Source organism: Poromitra crassiceps (genome assembly GCF_964638095.1).
Source record: "Poromitra crassiceps genome assembly, chromosome: 4".
Taxonomy (NCBI): domain Eukaryota; kingdom Metazoa; phylum Chordata; class Actinopteri; order Beryciformes; family Melamphaidae; genus Poromitra; species Poromitra crassiceps.
Genome location: NC_139626.1, coordinates 71,677,518 through 71,701,571, shown reverse-complemented (window position 1 = coordinate 71,701,571; position 24,054 = coordinate 71,677,518). Strand labels below are relative to the sequence as shown.

General features: G+C 46.0%; 1 protein-coding gene across 1 annotated transcript in view; it reads right to left on the bottom strand.

The window, feature by feature from the left end:
* LOC310775932 (calpain-1 catalytic subunit-like) overlaps positions 1-24,054 on the bottom strand; it is a gene marked incomplete at both ends in the record, with an annotated part of 117,902 nt that overhangs the window by 22,842 nt on the left and 71,006 nt on the right. The window contains one exon of the mRNA XM_083636054.1: positions 16,732-16,797. Within this exon, the coding sequence (XP_083492180.1) occupies positions 16,732-16,797 (66 nt within the window). The remainder of the gene's footprint in view (positions 1-16,731; positions 16,798-24,054) is intronic.

Below are 24,054 nucleotides of genomic sequence, written 5' to 3'. Positions count from 1 at the left end.
GCAAGGGTGTGGTTATATTCCATTTTGTGGAATCTCGATGCCATGCTTGCACAAAGCGAGTCCACCAAATTGGCTGCTTCTAGTGTTGTTACGTCTGGTCTGTGGTTGGTTGTAACTTTCTGTAGCCCCTTGGCCAGCAATATTACTTTTGAGGCAGTCACGTAGCTAGTGTGTGTGTGTGTGTGTGTGTGTGTTTGTGTGTGAGGGAGAGAGAGAGAGAGAGAGAGAGAGAGAACACAGTGATATTACTATACATAGTGAGACAATTACAGTATTATAAAGTGTTACCAACAATGACACTATAATGTACACTAATACAAATAAAATTGTTATCATTATCATCATTTGTTATCATATATTTTTTGCAAACATGCAAAGCTAGCTACAGCTGACCAACTCTATAACTACAGAATAACATACCGGTCTGCACTGATCTCCTTTGTGACGTCATCAAAGGGCTCCAGGATAGGGCACACCTCCATCAGCACATTCCATTCCTCCTGGGTCAAAGGGCTGACGTCTGCATTTGTGATGGCCAGGGTGGAAATGGCGGCATCCTTGATAGTCAGAAAACTCTTCACCATGTGATATGTAGAGTTCCATCTTGTGACGCAGTCCTGTTTGAGTCGCTGTGGTTCCTTGTTTGGATTCATTTGGAGCTGAGTGGCCTTCAGTTTTTCTGCACCCACTGTGCTCCTATGAAAATATTCCACTGCCTCTTTCACTTTATCCAGAATGGGTTTTAGTTCTTTTAGAGCATCTCTGACAACCAGGTTAATTGTATGCGCCAGGCATGGAAGGTGGATCCATTTTGTGATTTTGATAGCCTTGGTCATATTGGAGGCATTGTCGGTTATGCAGCAAACCACTTTATTCTCCACTCCCCATTATTTTGCCACTCTGAGCAGGTTTTCAGCCAGGTTGTCTCCTGTGTGCCGGTCAATGAACTCGAAACAGTCCAATAGACAGGAGGACAATTTGAAATTTTCAATGAAGTGGGCTGTTACTGCCATGAATGGGGTTGTAGCCCTTGATGTCCAGCAATCTGTTGTTAAGCAAACTGCTGACACTTTAGACAGTCTCTCCTTCAGTGATGCTGCTTCTCTCTGATAAATGTTTGACACTGTCTCGGTTACTGTCTTCCTTGATGGAAGAGTGTAGGAAGGGTTAAGAGCTTTGCAGAATCGCTCAAATCCTTTGTCGTCTACAATTCTGTATGGCTGGAAGTCAGTGGCAATCATTTTAGCAAGCTCTTCATCTACAGTATCTTCCCCTGTCTCAATGGGGTTATGACAGGTGCTGCATAATCATGGAGAGATGTCTGTCTTGTTTTTGGTATTGTGCCTGTGGTTCTTGGTGCCTGGGCAGGCAGAGATGTAGGCCCAGTTCTATTTTCAGACTGAGAGGTAGATGCAGCATGGGTGTGACTGATGGCGGATGACTGACTTGTCGTACTACCTGATGATGTGGGAGTGGTTTCAGTAGTATTGTCGCCATCGTTATCTTCTTGGTCATCATCGTCATCGGGAGTGGGCCGTGGTCTCACCTCAGCCAATTGCACGGTCGGATGCTGTGTTTTTAAGTGGCGGTGAAGGTTGTTTGTTGATCCTGCTTTGAAAGATATATTTTTTTGCAAATATTGCATTCCGCTTTATCATTAGTTTTACTTGTGAAGTGCATCCAGATGCTGCTGCGTTTGCGAGTTTGGCTCATTTTCATCCCATGTCGTCTACCTCTCCTGGCTGGTTCTTCTTGTCACGCTGCCAAATGACCGACTGACTGGCTCTGTCTCTGACTTTGCAAGTAAACTTCTCAGAAAGTTCACGTCAAAGTTGACGTCATCATTTTTGCATATCAAATGAGGATGCACTTGTTATGCTCACCGCGGTGTAGTCTGTTATTTTAAGTGCTGACACACTTTATGAGTCGATAATCGTCCACGCGACCCATCTTCCTCCTCATTAAGATTTGCCGCAGTCTACTTTCAGGTTTCACTCTGTTTATCACTTCTGTGTTGGTCACCCTGTGGTGCCACCTGATGTTTAACATACTTCTAAGATGGTCTTTGTGAAGAGTCCATGTTTCGCATGCACATAATAGCACACTAAATCAGTGGCGTAGGCAGAAATTCAATTATAGGTGGGCCTGGATAAAATTGGTGGGGCACAGACAATCCATAACATCTAGGAATTTTGCGCGCAAAATTTCTGGATGTCATGAAGTCGTCATGCATTAGACTCTGGAGATGATGTGCCCTGCGTTTTTAAGCTACAAAACCATTAGCTAGCAAGGCAGCAGCAAGTTTGCCTCTAGAAAAAAAAAAATATATATATTGGCTGGGTGAGGGCAAGAAGTGGGCGGGCCTGTGCCTACCCGGGCCTGCCCATAGAAATGCCCCTGCACTAAATACACAACTGTGTATTATTTTCAATGTAATTCCTCAATGTTGTACTTCTATCCTTGCTATTCAGTATCTTGTTGAAGCCAGTGAGGGTGCCTAAAGCCAGTGCAATTCTGCATCTATTATCTCCTTGCTACAATTATTGTGATGTAATCAGACAGATTCATTATTCCACAGTCTCAATCTTATCTGAACCCACCTCACTTTGTATCCGATTGAGGTGTTCCAAATACCATAGCTTTTGTCTTCCCAACGTTAATCTTTAGCCCTGCAGTCGGGGACTGCCCCCTAGTCTGACACCTCACGAGTCCGACAGCTCGTTAACTCGACAATGAAAATCTCAATGATCCGACAGCTCATTAGTCCGGAAATAATGTGCTCTGACTGGGGTCCACCCGCTATGCCGACCACCCGCAATGCCGACCTTAGGTTTAGGCGTGGGGGTGGGAGAGGTTAGGTTTTGGGTTAGGGTCTGGGGGAGGTTAGGTTTAGGCATGGGGGGAGGTTAGGTTAGGTTTGGCGTGGGGGCTGGGAGAGGTTAGCTCCACCGACACGCTGCACGCCGCCTCGCTCAGCTGGTTCTGCTTGTGGGCGATCGGCATTGCGACCTGTCGGCACTGCGGCCTGTCGGCACATAGACGCGGCACCCTCTGACTGCAGCGCAAACGTCAATTTCTCCGCTGGTTTTCCCTCCTTTCTCTCCCTCCTTCCTTCTGTCTCATGAACATAATGTAGTAAACCTGCTGTGGGAGGAGACATTTGGGGGGAGGCGTTGCACAATCATAAACTGATAGAAGTGATTGACTCCACTGGAGGAGTGTGGGGATATGAATAATAACGCACGTCGGACCATAAACCTCTGTGTCATCAGGCCATTATAGCCTAGCAGTGCAGTGCCATGCAGTAGCCTACTGTAATTATTGAATGATCAAAAACATTATGCATGAGAGAGAGAGGGAGGGAGGGGTGAGAGAGAAAGAAGTGAAAACCAGCGGAGAAATTTGCCGTTTTGTAGGCTACATTCAGTCTAGACCAGTGGCCAACACAATGGGGGAATTTCTGAGGCCCGTCCTGGAATTCCATTCACTCGAAAGGCCGGAGGGGGGCGCACATCAGGTCCAGAAGTGACGTCACGTACGACTTCTCTCTCGGTCTGTATCTTAAATAAACATTTTCCGAATGAGTTTATGGTCTGAATAAACAATTTCAAGTCTTTTTCATGCTCTCATGGGCTCCGTTTTCTAAATGATGGTCCCATTTCGAGTAAGAGGCGAAAAAAAAAGACTAACTTTTGGGGCGGGATTTTCCTTGATTAACACCAGCCACAGGAAACCAGATGATCCCAACCATAGCACAACCAAGGCAGGCTAGGTAACTAGCTAGCCTAGCAACGTAGCCATAGATTAAAAGTAAACTACCAGAAACAGCGTTACCTTTATGATCTTTTAATGATGTTAGTAGACACACGTAACAGTATAGATCCCCGTTATGAGGTCTGTTGATCAAAATAACACCTAACGCTATATCGAAATCGGGTTTTAGCGGACGGGCAGCGACCATACAAGCTGGGGCTTCAGAGATGATCACCTGGACACATTTTACGGTGAAATTATCTGATAAACTGGTCTGTGCAGCTCTGTGGTGATCAGCTAATGTCTTCATAGCATTGTGATTATGATGTAATGCATTATGGAAGATAAATGCTGGTTTAACATAATGAAAATAATTCCCGACCAAACATGTAAAGTGACGCTTCTGGGCAGTAGACCATTTGGGCATAACGTTATGTAATGTGACATGATCACCACATTTCAATAAATATAATAAAGTTTTTGCACATTTGAATGCTGCTGGTTGTTTGTTTAATGCTGTATATATTGGACATTTAAAGCTGATACACAATTGTGTTGAGGTAATTCCGCAAAGCTCCGTTAAAAATATAACGTGTGTCTAATTTTTCTTCTCCCTTATTTTTGTTTATTCTTTCACCTTCTGTCACTGTTCAGAATAATGTTGTGTCTGAGCTGCCATGCTCTTGTTTTTGTTTGTTAAAATCAGAAAAACCAAATAAAAATATTATAAAAAAAAAAAAAAAACAACAACACAATGACGGAATGTATGACTATTGGTTATGGGTTTCATACACTTTCTGTAATAAAACATCAGAAATCATATCATCAATGTTTTGTTTTGTTTTTGCTTGTATGCCTTATTGCTGTTTTTATTGTGCTTTGGGTATGAAATAAAGGATTGAATTGAATTGAATTATCAGGTGGGGGACCCTGGGAACAAATTGTATCAAATAGGGTTCCAGGTTCTAATCTGTCTCAGTTTAGGGGTCCTGGCTTGACATGAAACATTTTGAGAACCGCTGTATAGGCTACAGTTGTGGCATTTTGTCTTCCCCTGTCCCCCGACAGCTTGTGCATAACTTTGTTGCAATTTGTTGACACTTTGTTGCAGTTTCAGCTTCAATTGAATGTGAGAGTGATCTCTTCAATATTGTTGTTATATGTGGTCTGATTATTTGTGCATGATTAAACTTGATGGCTTTCATGTGGCTATAAAATATATATATATATATATATATATATTGTCTAACACTTTACACAATCAAATGTAACTTTTTTACAGCAATACTGTACAGTCCATTGTTTGAATTATATCGAAATATATTTGCATGGTGTAGCATGTAATGCAGTCTGTGAAGACCAGCTATACAATATTACTGTACCATAATACCACAAGCTAAAGGCAGCATATGCCAATGGAAGGCTGGGTAGCATTAGCTAACGTCATCCAGGCTATACAGTAACGTTAGGCTATTATAAAGTTATGAAACGCTGATTCAGACGTTACAATAATATGACACAATATGAGCCAGATACCTAGCTAGAGAGAGTCATTTCAGACCACCAGATATCACCATATTTCATTTCAATAAATATAAAGCATTCATTGATTGAAGCAGACTGCTGGTCGGTTAAGTTTCTCCGCGTCATGTCCACTGGTCCAATCTTCGGTTCGTAGTTTGTGTTCACTCGACATCAACAGTCTTTATACATGATAATATACAACAAGGCTATCTTTGTTGACAATGTTTATTGACAAAAGCATTAAAACAAGCAAATATAATAATATTCTCCGGTCACTGGCAGATACTAGCTACAACTTGTTCAAAGCAAATCTCTCATGTCAGCATTTGGCTTGTGTGTTATTGCAATATCCTATGTTGAAACAACTGATCATCAGTGACATGTAGTTTAGCGTTAATCTCAGGAGAACAGAATATTATAGCTTTGATCTTCACAAATCATTTGATCCTCTTGACCAGGGATGTCAGAGATAGGTTTCAGTCGGCCCGCGAGATGTTTTGGAATATTATTTTTTATTTATTTATTTATTTTTATTTTTATTTTTTATTATTATTATTATTAAATTCGCACCCCATTGTCATGAACTACGTGTGGCTAATAAGCAAGCTAAGAGTTCATTCATAAGTTAATTAACCTGCACTACAAGGAAGTATGTCAGTAGGTCATCAGGTGTAAACAAAGCTGCCATGATGCCACGCTGGAATTGAATCGGGCATTCAGCTACCTACCAAAAAACAAAAGAATCAACAAGATCAGGCGCGGACTGCATAATCAGGCACGTCGGGCAAATGCCCGGTGGCCTGGCCTGGCCTGGCCTGCAAAAAAAAAAAAAAAAAAAATTGTGCCCGCAGTCAGGCCACTCACTGAACAGCAGGCCAGGCACCCCCTACTGGTTTACTAGTGGTTTTATTACTTTATTCAGGGTTAAAGTGGGTGCATCTCATTGTAAAATTGGACTTGGCCCAAATTGGGCTTCAAACGGCCCAAATTGGGCTTCAAACGGCCCAAATCGGGCTTCAAACGGCCCAAATCTGGCTTTAAACGACCCAAATTGGGCTTCAAACGGCCCAAATCTGGCTTCAAACGGCCCAAATTGAGCTTTAAACGGCCCAAATCTTTCGGACGCCGGCACGCGCGTCGGCCCGTATCGGCCTGGCCTGCTTGGTATCTAATGCCCGGCCTGAATTATGATCCCAGTCCGCCCCTGAACAAGATGCTGTCGAAAAAGAGAAAGGTTGACACGGAATGCAGGCAGTTTCAAGAGAAATGGAAACAGCAGTATTTCTTTTGTGAAGTAAATGGGTAAATGAGTCGAATTGATTTTAGTAAAAAAAAAAATCCGGCCCCCATGAGGTCTCAGTTGAACAAATCCGGCCCTCTACCTAATATGAGTCTGACACCCCTGCTCTTGACAGTACCATCACTGGTACTGGACGGCGGCTACCCCTTGAAGAAACGAATGACACTGTTAATCACTGTATAATGTTAACTTTTGCTTACCCAACACTACGTGCGATTGGTAAATACTGTAAATGCAGAGGTGGATAAACTATCCAGAAGAGTTTAACCCCCTTGTTCCCCCTCATTGATTGATAGTTCATCTAACATTAGCTAGATATATAACGCTATAGCTGGTAGATGAGTATATGCTCTGAGTCTGCCTCATCTCAAAGAGGTAGGTAAACAGAACTGCGTTTGTTTTCTGTCTACATCCAAATCTGTGCAGCATGCAATACTGTTTAACGTTGTATAACGTTCACTTCTGCTACTCTAGTCTAACCTTAGTCCTCCTGTAATGACAAATGGACATGTAGCTAGCGTTAATGTCATGCTATGCAATTACGTTAGAAAATAAGATTATTACCTCGATTTTGTGGAAGATAGGAAAATCCAAGTGGCAGGCTGGTGACGCGAGGTCTGGAGGAAATAATACTCTCTGTTTTTTCTTCGGGCTACTGTATTCACTGTGAGAGCAATGGAGCAAGGCTAGCAATAGCAACTAACGTTAGCAACATTCATTAGCCAAGCTAACGGCTAGCGGGGAAAACAACTTGAACAAGATGACTGTCGTGGCTAGAAGGACATTTTTCACAGAGCAATTCGGACCCTCCCCCGAGTCCCGTCCACGCTCACGCCCGTTCCTGTTTTCCCGGCTCCAGATTTGAACAGATTTCCCACAATGCACCAGGAAAATCCATTCATCCAATCAAACGAAATCAAACAATATCGGGAAGTGAGCTTCATTTTGCCGTGTCAAAAACAATTAGCTAAGGTGGTCCATATATTTACTGTCAATGGTCTAGACTGAATGAGAACATAGTGACGCCCTCCAGGTTGGTTGGGACTATGCATGAGACGCTGTGTTATGTCCAGGCGATGCCTTTAAGAGACTTGGTTGTGGGGGTATGTCGTATGTTAATGTTATGGTTCTGATAGGGTGTGCGTGTGTTGTAAGGATGTGTGGAATAAGGAAGTAAAGCAGAGTTGTCCTAACCTGAACGGTGTGCACGCGTCAGTCTGTTCTGCTTATAACATTTGGCGACGAGAATGGCTGGATTTAATCTTCCTCCACCGGACCCTTTCCTTGCGGTGCCGGGGGAGCCCACGGTGCCATGGACACGATGGTTGGCAGGTTTTAATGCCTATATTGATGCGATGGGGTTCGCAGATGACGAGCTCACTGTCAAACGGGAGAAGGCCCTTCTAGTTCACTGCCTCGGGGCCGAGGGGCAACGAATCCTCGCAGCGCTTGGATCACCCACAACGTTCAACGAGGCTGTGGCGTTACTGACGGCTCATTTCGCAGGCAAACAGCGAGTCTTGATGCGTCGGTACAAACTGCGGAAGCGCCACCAACGGCCCGGTGAGTCTGTACAAGCTTTTGTGGCGGACCTCCGTGAGCTTGCTCGAGCCTGTGACTATGGTCTGCTGCATGATCAAATGATTAGAGACCAACTGATAGAAGGCACGTCATGTGATAAAACAAGAGAGAGACAGCTGATGGAATCGGACGATCTGACACTGGCTGACGCGATCAAAACGGCATTGCAAGTGGAGTCCGCTTTGGAATGTGCCTCTCTGTTGAGTACTGTTGGACAGACACCGTCACACGCGCTGGCCCAGCACGTGACGTCATCGTCAGCCTCCCCAGCTACGGAAAGTAGTGTGCCTGTGTTTCAGATGGTCAGACAGCGCCCCGATGTGGGCCCCAGGCGCAATTGCGCCAATTGTGGCTCCAATTCCCATGCAACTAGAGCACCACAGTGCCCTGTGGTCAGGCTTGTAGAAATTGTTCTAAACTGAATCATTTTGCTAAAGTCTGTCGTTCGGCCCCATCCCATGCACTCCCACAGAACAGACTTGGCCGATCCAGTTCTGATTTCACAGAAATTAGCAATGTCCTCTCTACAGGAGCATCATTCAAAACGTGTACTGTACAGTTGGGGGAGGTGGGCATGCCGCTAATTGTGGATACTGCAGCTGCAGCATCACTGCTCAATTTGACTACGTACAAAACATTATTTTCCCACATTCCACTTGGCCCACCACCTAAAATTCCCCTGCGGGGGTACGCAAACTCTGAAATCGCTATTGTGGGAACTGTTGACATGCCTGTCAGCTATGGCAAAAAGCACCTGCCTTCCTTCCCCTTTACAGTGGCGCGCCAGGGTGCCAACCTACTTGGCATGGACCTGTTCATAGACCTGGGCTTCTCACTGCTGGACAATAGCGGCCAGGCTATAATGCAGGTCTCGCCCACAACCCTCCAGGAGTGCCCAGCGCTGTTTGATGGCATAGGCTGCTTGACTGCATTCACTCATCGCCCTCGTGTGGACCCCCAGGTGGCGCCAGTGATTCAACCCCTCAGACGGCTGCCGCTCGCCCTCAGGGATGGTGTTGTGGCTGAGCTGTCTTCTCTGCTCGAGGAGGGCATCATCGAGCCCATACACGCGTCCCGGTGGGTCTCAAACCTGGTGGTCGCTAAGAAGAAAACGGGGGGACTCCGGATTTGTGTGGATCTACGCCAGGTGAATAAAGCCATAATTCCAGACACATACCCTCTGCCGACAGTGGAGGAGCTCACCACTCTCTTCTATGGCTCAAAAGTCTTCTCAAAGTTGGACTTACGGCAGGGTTACCTCCAAGTGCCTCTCCACCCAGCCAGCCGGGACCTGACGGCGTTCATGACACATGTCGATGTCTTGAGGTACACACGTATGCCGTTTGGCCTCTGCTCAGCTCCCAGCTGCTTTCAAAAAATCATGTCCACCATCCTGGCTGGGACTCCAGGGACAGCAGTGTACCTCGACGACATAGTTGTCCATGGGCCGGACCAGTCTACCCATGATGCCCGTCTCCACAGTGTGTTTGAGGCGCTAACTAAACATCACCTCACCTTGAACACAGATAAATGCCTCATCGCAGCGTCTACCGTCGACTTCCTTGGATTCCGTCTCTCAGCAGAAGGGATTGTGCCCCTGTCATCCAATGTCGAGGCTGTGCAACGCATCTCCGAACCTAACTCCGACCCTGAGGTCGCTTCATTCCTGGGAATGACCGCTTATTACTTGCGCTTTCTGCCCCACTACTCGGACACGACAGCGCCCCTGCGCCAACTGCTGAGGAAGAGTGAGCCATGGGCCTGGCGGTCAGAATGCACAGATGCCTTCTCTACACTGAAAGAGCAGCTAACCTCTCCTCCTGTCCTTGCTCATTTCGACATCGCTAGCCATACATTCGTCACATGTGATGCTTCTGCTGCTGCAGTCGGGGCTGTCCTGTCCCAGCTGCAGGATGGCATTGAGAGGCCAATAGCGTTCGCTTCTAGGGCCCTGACGGAGACGGAGCAGCGCTACTCGGTGGGCGAGCATGAAGCATTGGCCTGTGTGTGGTCATGCGAGCGGTGGCACATATTCCTCTATGGTCGCCACTTTACTATCAGGACTGACCACCAGGCCCTGACTACAGTGCTCTCCACCTCCGGCACAGGCCACAAGCCGCTACGACTTCACCGCTGGGCCGACCGCCTTCGGCAGTACCACTATGATCTCGTCTTCACCCCAGGGAGAGACAATGTGGTGGCAGACCTTCTCTCTCGCTCCATCGCAGCCCCAACCCCTTCCGTCCCACCAAACTCATCTCTTTTGCCAGACGATGAGGAGCCGCTCCTCATCCAGACACTGTACACACATCTGCAGCCTGTAGTTACGCTCGAGGAACTGCAAGCAGAGTCGGACAAGGACCCGATACTGTCCAAGCTGCGCACGTACATCAGGAACGGCTGGCCATCCAAAATACCAGAGGACCTGAAACCGTTCGCCAGGGTGAGAGAGGAGCTGTCCTGCTGGGCAGACACCTGTGTGTCAAGAGGGCTCTGCACTGTCATCCCGAGCACCCTGCGTGCCCGCGTGCTGGAGATGGCACACGAGGGGCACCTGGGAATTGTTAAACTCAAGCAGCGGTGCCGTGAACTGGTGTGGTGGCCGGCCATCGACCAGCACCTGGTCCAAGACTGCTCAGCGTGCCTCCTCAGCGGCAAAACTGGGCCTCCAGCCGCTGCCCCCCTACAGCCACTCCCTTGGCCTGCCCGCCCCTGGAGCCATATACAGCTTGATATCTGCAGAGAAATCCATGGCCGTGGGGTTCCCCATCACCAGCGCTTTCTCGTGGTGGTGTATGATCTCCATTCCAAGTGGCCAGAGGTGGTGCCAGTAGGGACAGTGACATCACGCCTCATAATCCAGGTACTGGACGGGCTGTTCGCTCGCTGGGGGTTGCCTAAGGCCGTGAGGACAGATAACGGGCCCCAGTTGATCTCTGCAGAGTTCTCTAATTTCCTGGCCAGCAGGGGCCTCAAGCACATCCGGACGGCGTTCTACCATCCTCAGGCCAACGGGGGAGTGGAACGCTTCAATGCCACACTGAAGAATGGCATCCGGGCGCACCTGGCACAAGGCTGCACATTCGAAGTTGCACTCAACCAGACAGTGTTGCACTACAGGGCAAGCCCACACTGCACAACTCAGGTGTCACCGTCACTCCTCATGCTTGGCCGGGAACTTGAACTGCCACTGCACAGGCTCAGAGCACCCACTGCAGCGCCCAACAGGCCCTCGCTTACCCAGGCGCGGGAGACCGTGGCTGCACGGCAGCAGGAGACAAAGGAAAAGGTGGACAGGCGACGCAGGGCACGGCCACCATCAATTCAGGTCTCGGACTGGGTCAGGGCCCGACGCCCACAACGCCACAACAAGATGGCTTCATTCTGGTCCCAGCCCAGGCAGGTCACTCGCATTCTCGGCCCTGCAACATCCCTGCTTGATGATGGCTCACGATGGCATACCTGCAGACTGAGGAAAGTCCCAGCGCCCTCTTTCCCGGACCACACAACAGCAGCTCCACCGCCAGGCCAATCAGATCCTGGCCCGCTCCCCGCTCCGGTGTTGCCCGCACCGGATGAGCCAGATGCACCTCAATGTCAGGAGCCTGTGGTGCTGGACCCCAGGCCAGTGCGGGTCAGAGTCCGGCCTGTTACTCTACAGGACTATGTCGCGACCTATCATGCTTAGGTTGGGGGGGGGGGGGGGGGGGGGGGGGGGGGGGCGTAACAGTTATATGGACATGGCTATGGCTCTGCTGTTTTTTATTTGAGTTCAGTTATTGGCACTACTCTCACCATGCACTAGTTTAGTTTCGTTTTCATTAAAGGGGGGGGGAATGTTATGTCCAGGCGATGCCTTTAAGAGACTGGGTTGTGGGGGTATGTCGTATGTTAATGTTATGGTTCTGATAGGGTGTGCGTGTGTTGTAAGGATGTGTGGAATAAGGAAGTAAAGCAGAGTTGTCCTAACCTGAACGGTGTGCACGCGTCAGTCTGTTCTGCTTATAACACGCTGGGTTAAATGGGAGAACCTGCCATCCTTTCATTGTTGCTGGATAGCCCGTTTGATCTGTGTGTGTGTGTGTGTGTGTGTGTGTGTGTGTGTGTGTGTGTGTGTGTACTCTTGGTGGGAGGCTTTGCGTTATTTTAGCAGGGTGCAACACCACTCTCCAGCCTTGTGTCCAATAGTCTCAACGCCAGACCCATGAGAGTTCTTACGCTGATACACTACGTTACTGCATGCTGCAGATCTCTCTCTGGGTCTGGGACACTTTCCCTCAGAGGGCTGGTTATGGGAGGGAACCGTTCACTTGGCCAGTCATATGCCAGTGATGGCTTCAGTCCTCTCCAATCAGTAACAACTTTGCGATCAGACAACACGGGAGGCGCAGCCCATTTTTCGAACCGCTCTCTCATCGGTGCTACGACCTGTCACTCATTCAATTTCAACCCGCCTTCAAAACCAGCAGTGGCTGTTAACTGGCACAGACTCACTTATGTAGTATGCGGAGCGCAGCGATTCAACGTAATATTTGTGTGTCCAGCGTCCGGCCCGCCGCCGTGCGCTGTCAGCACCGCTGACCAAAAGCCATTGTTTACCCGGGGAGTCAGACGGTGCCATAAGCTCAGACACCGCGGGAGGGTCTCGCCAGCTGGGCGAGTTTAACCCTTATTTCATTCATGTTAAATGTTGCGTGAGCTCATTCCCCCCCTACCCCTGTAGCCTATGTCGTGCATAAAAAGAGAGGAAGAGTCAGAGGTTTTACTGTGGGGGGCCAACTTACCTGTCGGTAGGAGTCATCTCTCTGTCCCAGTTTGACGTGTGTAACCTGGGCATTTTGGGGTAGCCCCTCTTAGTTGCTGTATTTATTGCATGTTTTGCATGCCATCCTTTCATGTGTGCCGTGCTGTGCATAATCCTTCTGTTTGATCTATCTGCGTTTTTAGTGGTTCGCCTAATCAGTTTCTAGCGGTTTGCCTTAAGACAGGGGGATAGACACTCCCTTGGTGACAATTGGAACCCCGTAATTCACCTGTGATTCCCTCCATGTATTTAAAAAAAATAAAGCTGTATCTATTTTCCATATTCCCGTGGTGTGTGTTGTTTGGTCTCCGACAGAGCCCTTTCCGGGCTGGTTTATTACAATAATGTTTTTGATCATTAAATAATTCCAGTAGGCTACTGCACTCCTATAGGCTATGGCCTGATGACAGGCAGTAGGATACGTCCAATGCAAAAAATGCAAGGTGCTCTTCAAATACGACTCCAAGAAGACCTCTTCCTTCAGCCGCCATACCTGTGTGTGTGACACACACGCACACACACACGCAGAGGGGGAGAGAGAGCGAGTGTGTGTAATCACAAACCGGCAAAGGATCTCTTTGTAGGAGAGCGGGCCCAGTGTCAGAGAGGCGTCTGGCCTTCCATCTCTGTGTGTGCCGGTGGACCACCTGTACAAGGTATATAATAATGTGTTGCCCGTATGGTGGGGGGAGGTGGTTTGCTGTGCAAATACCTGGTGTTAATTGATGTCAATTTGTATTTGTTTTATAGGGCTCTTTGAGCAGGTACAGCGTACAGCGTGGCAATAGTGGGGGGAATCTGAGGTGGGTTTAAATAAATGTTTTGTTGGGTCGTCTTGTGGGGGAGAGTTATGTGTGGGGAATTAATTATGTTTTCTCCCATTTGGGTTGCAGTGAGTGGGGCCACTGCCTTGGTTGCTTATTTTCTTTTGTTCTTTTTAGTTAATTACTGTTGTCCTGTACTGCCACCTGTCCTGCTATAACCAACCTGTGCTGTTGTGCTGAGCGCTGTTTTAATTAACAAAACTACCTTTTTCTAAATAAAGATTGCTATTTTTAATATTACTCTGCTTCCTAGTATTTGTGCCTTAACGGTGTCAGAACCTGCGTTCTGTGGTATTCAGCTGCCATTATTATTGAAGATCATGATCAGTCAGATGGATAATAGATTGGTTGTGAGGATGTGCAGGGTGTGTGATGCAGGGAGCATTATGCACAGGTGAGGTAGCCTATATGTTAGTCATTTTTCAGCAGCTAAGATTGTCATTAAGCTGTAGGAGCACAAACAAATTTATTTTAGATATATCACAAACAACTCCGACAGTAGCTGCACTATGCGTCATGTGGTTTAAAACAGGTTGCAGCAGCAAATTATGTTATTGTTCTTGACAATTTGGCAGCTCCCCAAAAGACACAATAGGCCTATAGGCTATAAGGATATAACGTCCTTTTCCTCTCCAGCCTGTTCTAAGTGTGTTTCCATATTATATTGTACAGTGTGGGGATATGAAGGAAAGCTGACAGAATAGACTCGCTCACTGCATAATAATTTAAGGAAGACTCCTTAGACTGAGACTTGCGAAAATATAATTTTCTTTTATTTGCCCATAAAGTGCTCGGTGCTCATAGTGAAAATAAAAAAGCAAACGTTTCGGTCCTAGGACACCGAAACGTTTGCTTTGTCAAACATAGGATGAACTGATTACATTTTGGTGGTCAAAGTTCAAGGTCACTGTGACCTCACGAACGCCATTCCCAAGTTTGTTAATGCGATATCTCAAGAATGGCTTGATGGAATTTCTTCTGATTTGGCTCAAACATCGACTTGGACGCAAGGATGAACTGATTCCATTTTGGTTATCAAAGGTCAAAGGTCAATGCCACTGTGACCTCTCAAATGCCATTTTCAAGCTTGTTAACGTGATATCTCGGGAATGTCTTGATGGCATTTATTTTGCCTCAAACGTCACTTGGACTCAAGGATGAACTGATTCGATTTTGGTGGTCAAAGTTCAAGGTTACTGTGTCATCACGACCACTCATTTCATGGTAGTTAATGTGAGATCTCAGGAATGCCTTGACGGAATTTCATTTAATTTGCCTCAAACGTCCACTTGGACTCAAGGATGAACTGATTACATTTTGGTGGTCAAAGGTCAAGGTCACTGCGTGACCTCACACCCAATTTCCAAACTCTGTAACGCAACATCTCAGGAGCGCCTTGACGGAATTTCTTCCAATTTGCCTCAAATGGCAATTTGGACTCAAGAATGAACTTATGGCGGAGGCATATTATTATTATTAGTTACATATTATTATATATTTATGGCGGAGGCATAAATCTGCGGTGCGGTCAATCTAGTTTTCAGACTAATGAGCTGTCGGATTAGTGAGATTTTCATTGTCGGACTAATGAGACGTCTGTCCAATGCGTCATTTTTCAGACTCGTGAGGTGTCGGACTAGTGCCATGGCACCCTGCAGTCGCCGTCCCCCACACAGTAGCACCCCCACTCCTGCAAGCTCACCCAGCTCTCATCCATTAAGTCAATGTCATCTCAAGTTGTTTACAGGGTGTCCATGTACTGATATTCATGGCACTGTTTCCTGCATGGTTTGTAGTGGACGTTCCAGATAAATGATGAATACGGTTGGTGATAGTAGGTCCCCCTGCCTGCTGCCGACTTCCTGCCAGAACCGGTGTCGCAGATCACTGGCGATACTGACTGCACTTGTGCCATGCTGTAGTAGACCATTCTCAACACGTATGCATACATGTGGTGCAAAATTGGCCTTCCATATTATGCAAATGAACCTCATTGCAAAAACATGTCCAATTCAAAAAAGGTCGGCACTAATTGCCACACGCAGTTACAGTGAAATTATATTAAAGGGATAGTTCGGTTTGTTTGAAGTGGGGTCCTATCAGCTAGTTGCATACACTAACTGAAATAGGTACAGTGTTCTCTGACGCTGAGCGCACCGTTTATCGAGACCCAGCACTCCAAGCAACAGCCTCCACAGCTCTGTCTCTCTACTACATGGGGCCAAGAACTAAAATGTAATTTAGCCACCTAAAACAATGCCCACCTAAACAAATCGATATCTGTGTACATGCAGCGCTTTACTTTTCCGCCAAACAGCGGTCTCATTCGGCACTGCTTTTTCTCCCAACCGTACAGAGCCGCCGCGGTTTACAAAACAGGAAGGCTTAGAAGAGAGATAACACACTGACTTACTTTAGAGACAACAAGTCACCTGGCCTCTCTGGTCTGGGACATTTTCCCCAATTTATCCTGGCAATGGTGAAAAAGGTCTGCCGGACACCCCGGCATTTAGGCAGCATATTATGGCAGTTCCTCGTATCTCTCTTTCTGCCTGTTCACTCTGCAAAAGTTCCTCTTCTGTATATTACTCCCTCTGGTTCATAATTGTATCCTCTTCTCACCAAGGTGAATGGCATATCGTCCTCGCTATCAAAATCACTCATATTTTCGTTCGTATTCTATTTGTTGTCTTCACTAACAAGCCAGGAGAAATAACCCAAAATAACAGCTGATCTGTGGAGTAATCCAGCGCTGCAGCTCTGTGCAGGAGTTTAGCGGAGGAATACGGTAGTTGTACGGTTGGGAGAAAAAGCAGTGCCGAATGAGACCGCTGTTTGGTGCTATTAGCAGCTGCAATCCATTATTTGTGAATTCACCTGAGAACACAGAACATCAGATCTCAGCAGTTTAGCTACAGAACTCAAAGCAGTGGAGACTGACTCACATCTCCAGACAGCTGGGCGAACATGGACCTGAACGAGTCCTCGATGTCGCCCTCTGAGATCTCCTCCTGGAGAGAACAACAGACAGGACAACAGACATTAGGTAAGTACCGGTGAGTAAAGTTTATTTACAGTATATAATAGCACCTTTCACAGACCAGAGTCACAAAGTGCTTCACAAGATCAACTACAGTTAAAACACTACAATGATTATTAACAAACACAAACAAGACACAAATAAAAACACAGATACACAAGAGCCTAAACAAAGGCTAGCCTGTACAGATGAGTCTTTAGCTGCTTTTTGAAAATGTCAATAGAGGCAGATCGTATCAGCAGTGGAAGGGTGTTCGAGCTCCAGATTGAAATGCTCTGTCACCTTTAGTTTTGAGCCTAGAGCGAGGAACAGCTAGTAAGCCCTGCTCCAAAGACCTAAGTGACCTGCTGGTGGTGTAGGGATGAAGTAGATTGCTGATGTAGGCAGGTGCCTGACCATGCAGGGCTCTATATGTGAAAACAAGAACTTGGATCCTAAATTTGATGAGAAGCCAATGTAGGTGTGCTAAAATGGGAGTGATGTGACATCACTGGACCTGGTCAATAGCCTCAAAGCAGCATTCTGGACCACTAGTGGATGGAGATTATTCAAGATTCAAGATTTTTATTGTCACTCCGTAGTACAAGTACGCACCACGCACGTGTGAAATTCTTATGCTGTGGGCTCCGTTACAGACAAGGTGCAGTTTTAAATAGGTGCAAAATCACAGCAATCACAATCACAGCAGCAACAATAGGGCAATATAGTCAACTAGTAAGGCAGTTGTGGCAAACACTAAAATACGAAGGGTAATAAATAGGTAGTAAGGTATTAAATATTAGATGACTTGCTACTTGATGGAACGATATTCCATTTGAAACACACCAAAGGGCTGCCGTGCATTTACGCAGTGAATACATCCCCATGGTGTAATTATGTCCCAAAGCGTGTGCTTACTGTAATTAGTCGTTTTGTTCATACAGGCTATAACATACTGTAACAGTCACTTTGGGTGCAATTACATGTTGGTCCACTGTGTGGCGCTCCGTGTTATTGTATTGTCTTCACGACAACCTACTTTACGTCTCTCTCTCTTCTCCAGTCTGCCTCCACGCAAGACGCAAGACTATTCTCTGTTACAAGACTTGGCGTGTGTGAACTAGCTTCTCTGTCTAATAGCTGGGAGGGAATATGTCAAAAATTATAAAGATTGTGCACTTGGTGACAAGTTTTTGATTTTTGGCAGGGTATTAGGTATGGGGATAAGGTTTCCAAAAACCACCGGATACAAGTTGGGGTGGCCCCCTAGTGGCCGGTATCCATAAAATCCAAAATGGCAGTCACCGAAAAGACCAAAGGTCATATATCAGCTTCTTGAAGTCTTAGATTGTCGTATAATGTCACTTTTTAAACTTTTTTGGTGCTATGAATCCATATCTGACATAAGTTTCACATTTCAAGGTCATGTTCAAGGTAAAATTTATTGTCAAGGTCATTTCTAGCTTAAAAAAAACTCCATATCTCTGAAACGAAGTAACATAGAAAGAATATTCTAAACCCATAGGGCTCTAAACCCACATGTTCAGTCCTTAGGAATAAAATTAAACATGCTACCATCACTCTTGTATGAAAAATATTTTCTAGCGAAAAAAAAATCCATCTCTGAAATCAAGTCACATAAGGCACAGCAATCGTTTCATGGTTCTATTAACTTTTAGGCCTATATTGTGTTCACACCAGGGGCGACAAGTGATCAGTTTGCCCAAGTTTCGCCACCGGATCCAGCTGGTTTCACACTTGAATCTCGCAGTAAATCCATCGCAAGTTTAAAAATCTGAACTTTTGGCGAACAATAAAGGCGGTTAGCCCTGGTTACAAACCCTAACCCCATTGGAAAAGCCATGTTCACAGAGTTTGTAAGGGACAGAATAGAAAAAGCCACCAAGCCCCTATCTGATGTCATCCAAAGGGCCAACTTATTCACATTCACCAACAGGCCATCTGTGGATCTGAAGAAAGGTGCTAACAAGCTGGGGTCTGCCAAGGCAAATATAGCTCTCGTCACCAAGCTTTTCTTGTCCCTACAAGCCCGTCCTGATCTCGACATAGATGACTTCTTCAAGCATGAGAATCAGCGTGAGCCTCCATCTTTGTCCGATCAAGGCAAGCTGCGGTCAGGAACCAAGTCAGACATTCTTGGGTGCCTACCAGGAATGCCTGGTCCTGGCCAATCTCCATCAGCCAAAGAAGCTTCTGTGGTTGTGCTTGATATGGCAGCAGTCATACACATCATCAAAACCCAGCGTGCCAGAGTGTTTGGAGAGTACACTCGGATGCACTTGCTGCCATACTTGCACAGCCTGATGACTGACAGGACGACAAGAGTGGATGCAGTCTGGGACACGTATATAGAGGCAAGTCTCAAATCCCAGAAGGAGCTCAATGGCAGAAGTTCCTCAAGGACAGTCAAAATAAAGACCAGCTGTTTCAGTACATCAGTGAGGAACTTCAGGAGATTACAGCTGGCTCAGAGTACCACCTCCTCACAACAAAGGCTGACCTTGTCCTGAGCAACAAACCTACTGACCTAGCAGCATTGTCACCATGCCAGCAGGAAGAAGCTGACACACGAATGATGCTGCATTTGTGTCATGCTGCCGAGCAGGGTCACACCAAGGCTTACCTCAGGACAGTAGATAGTGATGTGGTAGTGCTGGCCATCAACCTGTTCCAGGAGCTAGGCCTCTCAGAGCTGTGGATCGGCTTTGGATCAGGAAAGGCATACAAAGACATATCCACCACATGCACACAATGCTGGGACCTAAAAAATGCCAAGCACTGCCCCTCTTCCACACATTCACAGGATGCGACGTAGTATCAGCAATGTATGGCATTGGAAAAAAAACTGCATGGAATGCATGGGCAGCCTTTCCAGAAGTCACCGACACCCTCATCACAATCACCAAAGACCCAACGAGCCTCACACTGGAATCAGTGCACATGCGACATCTTGAACGCTGGACTGTACTCATGTATAGCAAGAACTGCGGTGTTGAGTCAGTCAATGAAGCCCGGAAGCTTCTTTTCACCCATGGCCTCAAGTCCCTGGATTCAATCCCCCCGACCCAGCATGCCTTATTCCAGCATGGGAAGCATGCCCTGCACACTGCAGCTCATGTCTGGAAGCAATCCCTCTCCAAAACTCCAGACATTCCAGACCCCAGTGAATGGAGGTGGGAATGGAATTCCAGAACCAAAGTGTGGGTGCCATATTGGACAGTTCTGGAAGTTGTCAGCAAGGGATGCTCCCTGCTCCTCAACTGTGGCTGTGTGGTTGCCTGTAAAGGGAACTGTAAGTGCTACCGAGCCGGATTCCGCTGTACCACATTGTGCAAGTGTGAGGGGGGCTGCACTAATAATGAAGAGTGAAATTGTTATGATTTCAGCCTCTGGACCCAATAAGTGAGGTGATGGAAGCAGGGAGTGTAAGTGTAAGGTGATTTATTGCAGACCACAAGAAGTTAGACGCTAGATGATGGGGGCAGAAGAAACTTAAGGAATTAGCTGAAAACAAGGAAGTCCAAAACATAGGGGGAGGGAACCAAGAACACAGTTACGGTAAGGATAACAAACACTAACAAATGAATAGAACTGACTGGTAACAAATAAATACAAATCAAGGACTTACACTGGGAAACACTAGAAGAAAGCTGCAGAGAAACGAGAACTGGAGACTGTACACTGGAGAGGAACGTAAAACATCCCAGGACAAGGTGTGCAAACAGGCCTCAGCCCGAGGCGCAGAGGAGAGGCGCTAGGGGGCGCCAGACCAGACCACAACAGAAATCTTTGAATAAATACCCCATGATGTGTATGATATGTATTGATATCATATCATATCATATCATATGTATGATATGTATATGTGTATGATATGTATTGTTTTTTTGTGTTATTTGACTGAAATGTAATAATTGATCCTTTACATGGTGTAAAGCCAAATATAATTTTTCACTGTGGCTTAGTTCTGAAGTTGTGTTAATTTTAAGCCTGAACGATGGGCATTTTGCTCACAAAATAGATTTTTGAAACTAGAGTGATAGTGACCTGTCCAATCAACAGACAATAGGATACCTTGGGGGAGAAAATATGGATCTAGAGCCCTGATTAATCTTTTGATGTGACTTATTCAGCTATATGGACAGTTTTCTTTGCTAGAAATGACATTGAAGATTAATTTTGACCTTGAAAATGACATTGAGATAGGAAAAGTATCTCAGAATTGGATTCCTAGCATCAAATAAAGTTGAAAAAAGTGACATAATATGACAATCTAAGACTAAAAGAAGCTGAGATACGACCTTTGCTCTTTTCGGCGGACGCCATTTTGGATTTTCTGGATACTGGCCACTAGGGGGCTCCACCAACTTGTATCCGGTGGTTTTTGAAAACCTTAGGCCCATACCAAACACCATGCCAAAAATCAAAAACTTGTCACCAAGTGCACAATCTTTATGAATTCCCTCCCAGCTATAACTTCTACATGTGTGTAGACAAGTAGTGCCGTAGAGACCAGGCTTAATATGGTCGACAAGTAATAAACAGTCTGTGCGCAAATCCCACAACTGCCGTGGTTTGAGTCTGTCACGTCAGCTAGCTATCCAGGAGTCTAACAAGCTACACAACACCCCCAAGCTTGTTACAATACACATTTAAAAATATTTGTTTCTATAATCAGGTAGGGATGTGTGAAATTTTAATTCTATCCTATTTCAATAGCCTATATCAGAATTGTCCACTCGGGTTAAGCTTTTGACTGCGGTCATGCCATCCGCGTTGTGGAGAAGCTGGTCTTGCATGCGTGCTATTGCAGGGAAAGAGGTTACTGTACTGGCCGGCACAACTTTCTCAAAAGTAATCTACTGTTATACACCTAACACCACAGACCTGTATGGTTGGGAATTACGTAGCCTAATAAAACCATGACAAACGAATTCTCATTTTCAAATCAAGGTGTGTTTTTTCTCCAATGTAGGCTATAGTTGAAAATAAAATGTGGCATTCTGAAGAGGCAGGGGAGTGTGTGCGCACGCGAGGTTTGGAGAGAAAAGGACATCCATGCCATGCATAATGTATCCAAGCGAGGATTTCCTGCACTGTGTGGAGAATACTGCGTGCGCTTATGCGCAGTGGGGTTTTTAGCGCTAAGCTATTAGGTGGCCTTAAAATTGAGAGCACCCAAGGACATTTTTCCTAACACATTGCTCCGGAACGACTGGTTTGGCATGGGCGACGCCCAAACCTGTGTTTATGCTTGGAACCTGGCGCTGGTATCTTGGCCAGAGTGCAAAATGAGACTTGTGGGAGGCGGACGATAGCCTTTGAGGCACGCAAAGGCCAGTATTTAGCACCGACACACATGGGCCATGCCTACACCTGTGCCTGCGCTTAGATTCTAGTGCAAAACTGGATGGTGGAGGCAGACGATAGCTTAAGACGCAGGGAAGATGGCATAAGAGGTGCGCAAACGGCTGCGCAAACGATAGCGCCGTACGACGATAGGGCCCTTAATGTGTTGATCAAAGCTCATAGCTTGATCAAAAACACCACCAAGATTCCTCAGGTCAGACGGCACAGTAGAGGACAGTAGAGTAGAGACAGTAGAGACCTCATACACTGAGCAACCTTGGGAACAATACTATCTGGAGCAACAACAAGGACCTCAGTCTTGTCAGGGTTCAGCTCATAGACTGTAAATATAGTGGACAGAGCGAATTGAATTTCTCCTCTCTGGAGGAGTCCAATCCAGACGTTGCCATCTTCGTTTTAGTGCGAAGGTGGGGATTGAGAGGGTGGAGCTAGGAGGGGCATGAGATGAGCACTGATTAGCATAACCTATGCAGGTGAACCTACGTGCTGACAAACACGCCCACCTTGCTTCCTACATGCTGACAAACACGCCCACCTTGCTTCCTACATGCTGACAAACACGCCCACCTTGCTTCTCAAGATAGCGGCCTGAGGCCATGGCTAGCTAGCAGACAACCTGCTAACATCAAGCTAGCTAACATGGCTACATCCAGACCATAGACTGTATGATCCAGACCACCCAGTCACACGAGGCTACCCACCTTTTCTGCCATTGCGCCGGGACCTTGAGGCAGTGGTCATCCCACATAACGTTACATTGAGGTAGGCTAAATTTACACGAAATTACAATAAAAAAGTTGAACCAAAGATGTATCTGTTATTGACATTATCGCTATTATAACGTACTAAGCATATAGTGGGCAATTGCAGAATTATGGCCAGATATTAGCTACTGTGAAACAACAATGTATAGCCACCCCATTATGTAACTTTTTCATGTCATTCCCTGAAGCATACACTTTATTTTACTTCTACAGTTTATTGGGTGAGTGTGGCACTGTGTGCTGCAAGGTCTTGTGGATCTCCTTCAAGTGGACTGGTCTTCGGTCTCCCGTCCAGCAGCTGCAGATGTCATCATCAAAGTCTTTATCCACGTTATTGATGATTATTTATAAAAACAATCTCATTGTGTAAATATTTTGTGAAAGCACCAATAGTTAGAGAAGGAAACCTCTCTTTGCATTTTATTTTGTTTGGTGTTTTAATAAAAGTACTCAAAGTGGCTTTGATTTACCATTGCAAATTTAGCCCAATTTGTAGAAAATGCAGATGTGAACAGGTCTAATGACAAATATGGAATATCACCCAAGGAAATACCACGGTTTAATGCCAACAGATAAACCATACAGATTTGTTGTAATTGTAAACAAATAAGGGATCAGATACATGGTTTTCAAGTATAACACAATGGACAACTTTTATTCAAAGACAGGATTGAAAAATATAGTTCACTTGCATTCACCTCAGACAAGACGGGACACTACGTTAAAGTCTGAAATGTATCTAGATTTGCTAGAAGAATTGACATTTCAGCTTGTCACCTGATGTCACTATTAATGGACAGTAGCCTACAGTACTAAGGATTTTGAAAGTTTTGATGAATCAATCCAAGTCAGAAACAACATATACTGTGAGCCTTTTAGAATTCAAAAACCTTACTTCCAACAATGAACTAGCCTGCACTAACTACTGCACAGTAACGTGTAAAAATATTGAATGCAACAGTCTCGTTCTGGAGGGAATCCCTCAGCTGAATTCACGTTGGAATATGATATCAAGGCTTGATACATTTGATTTTACTCATACAGCAGTGTGGAGCTTAACATCTAGCTAGGTTGCATCTGGAATATGATCTGGA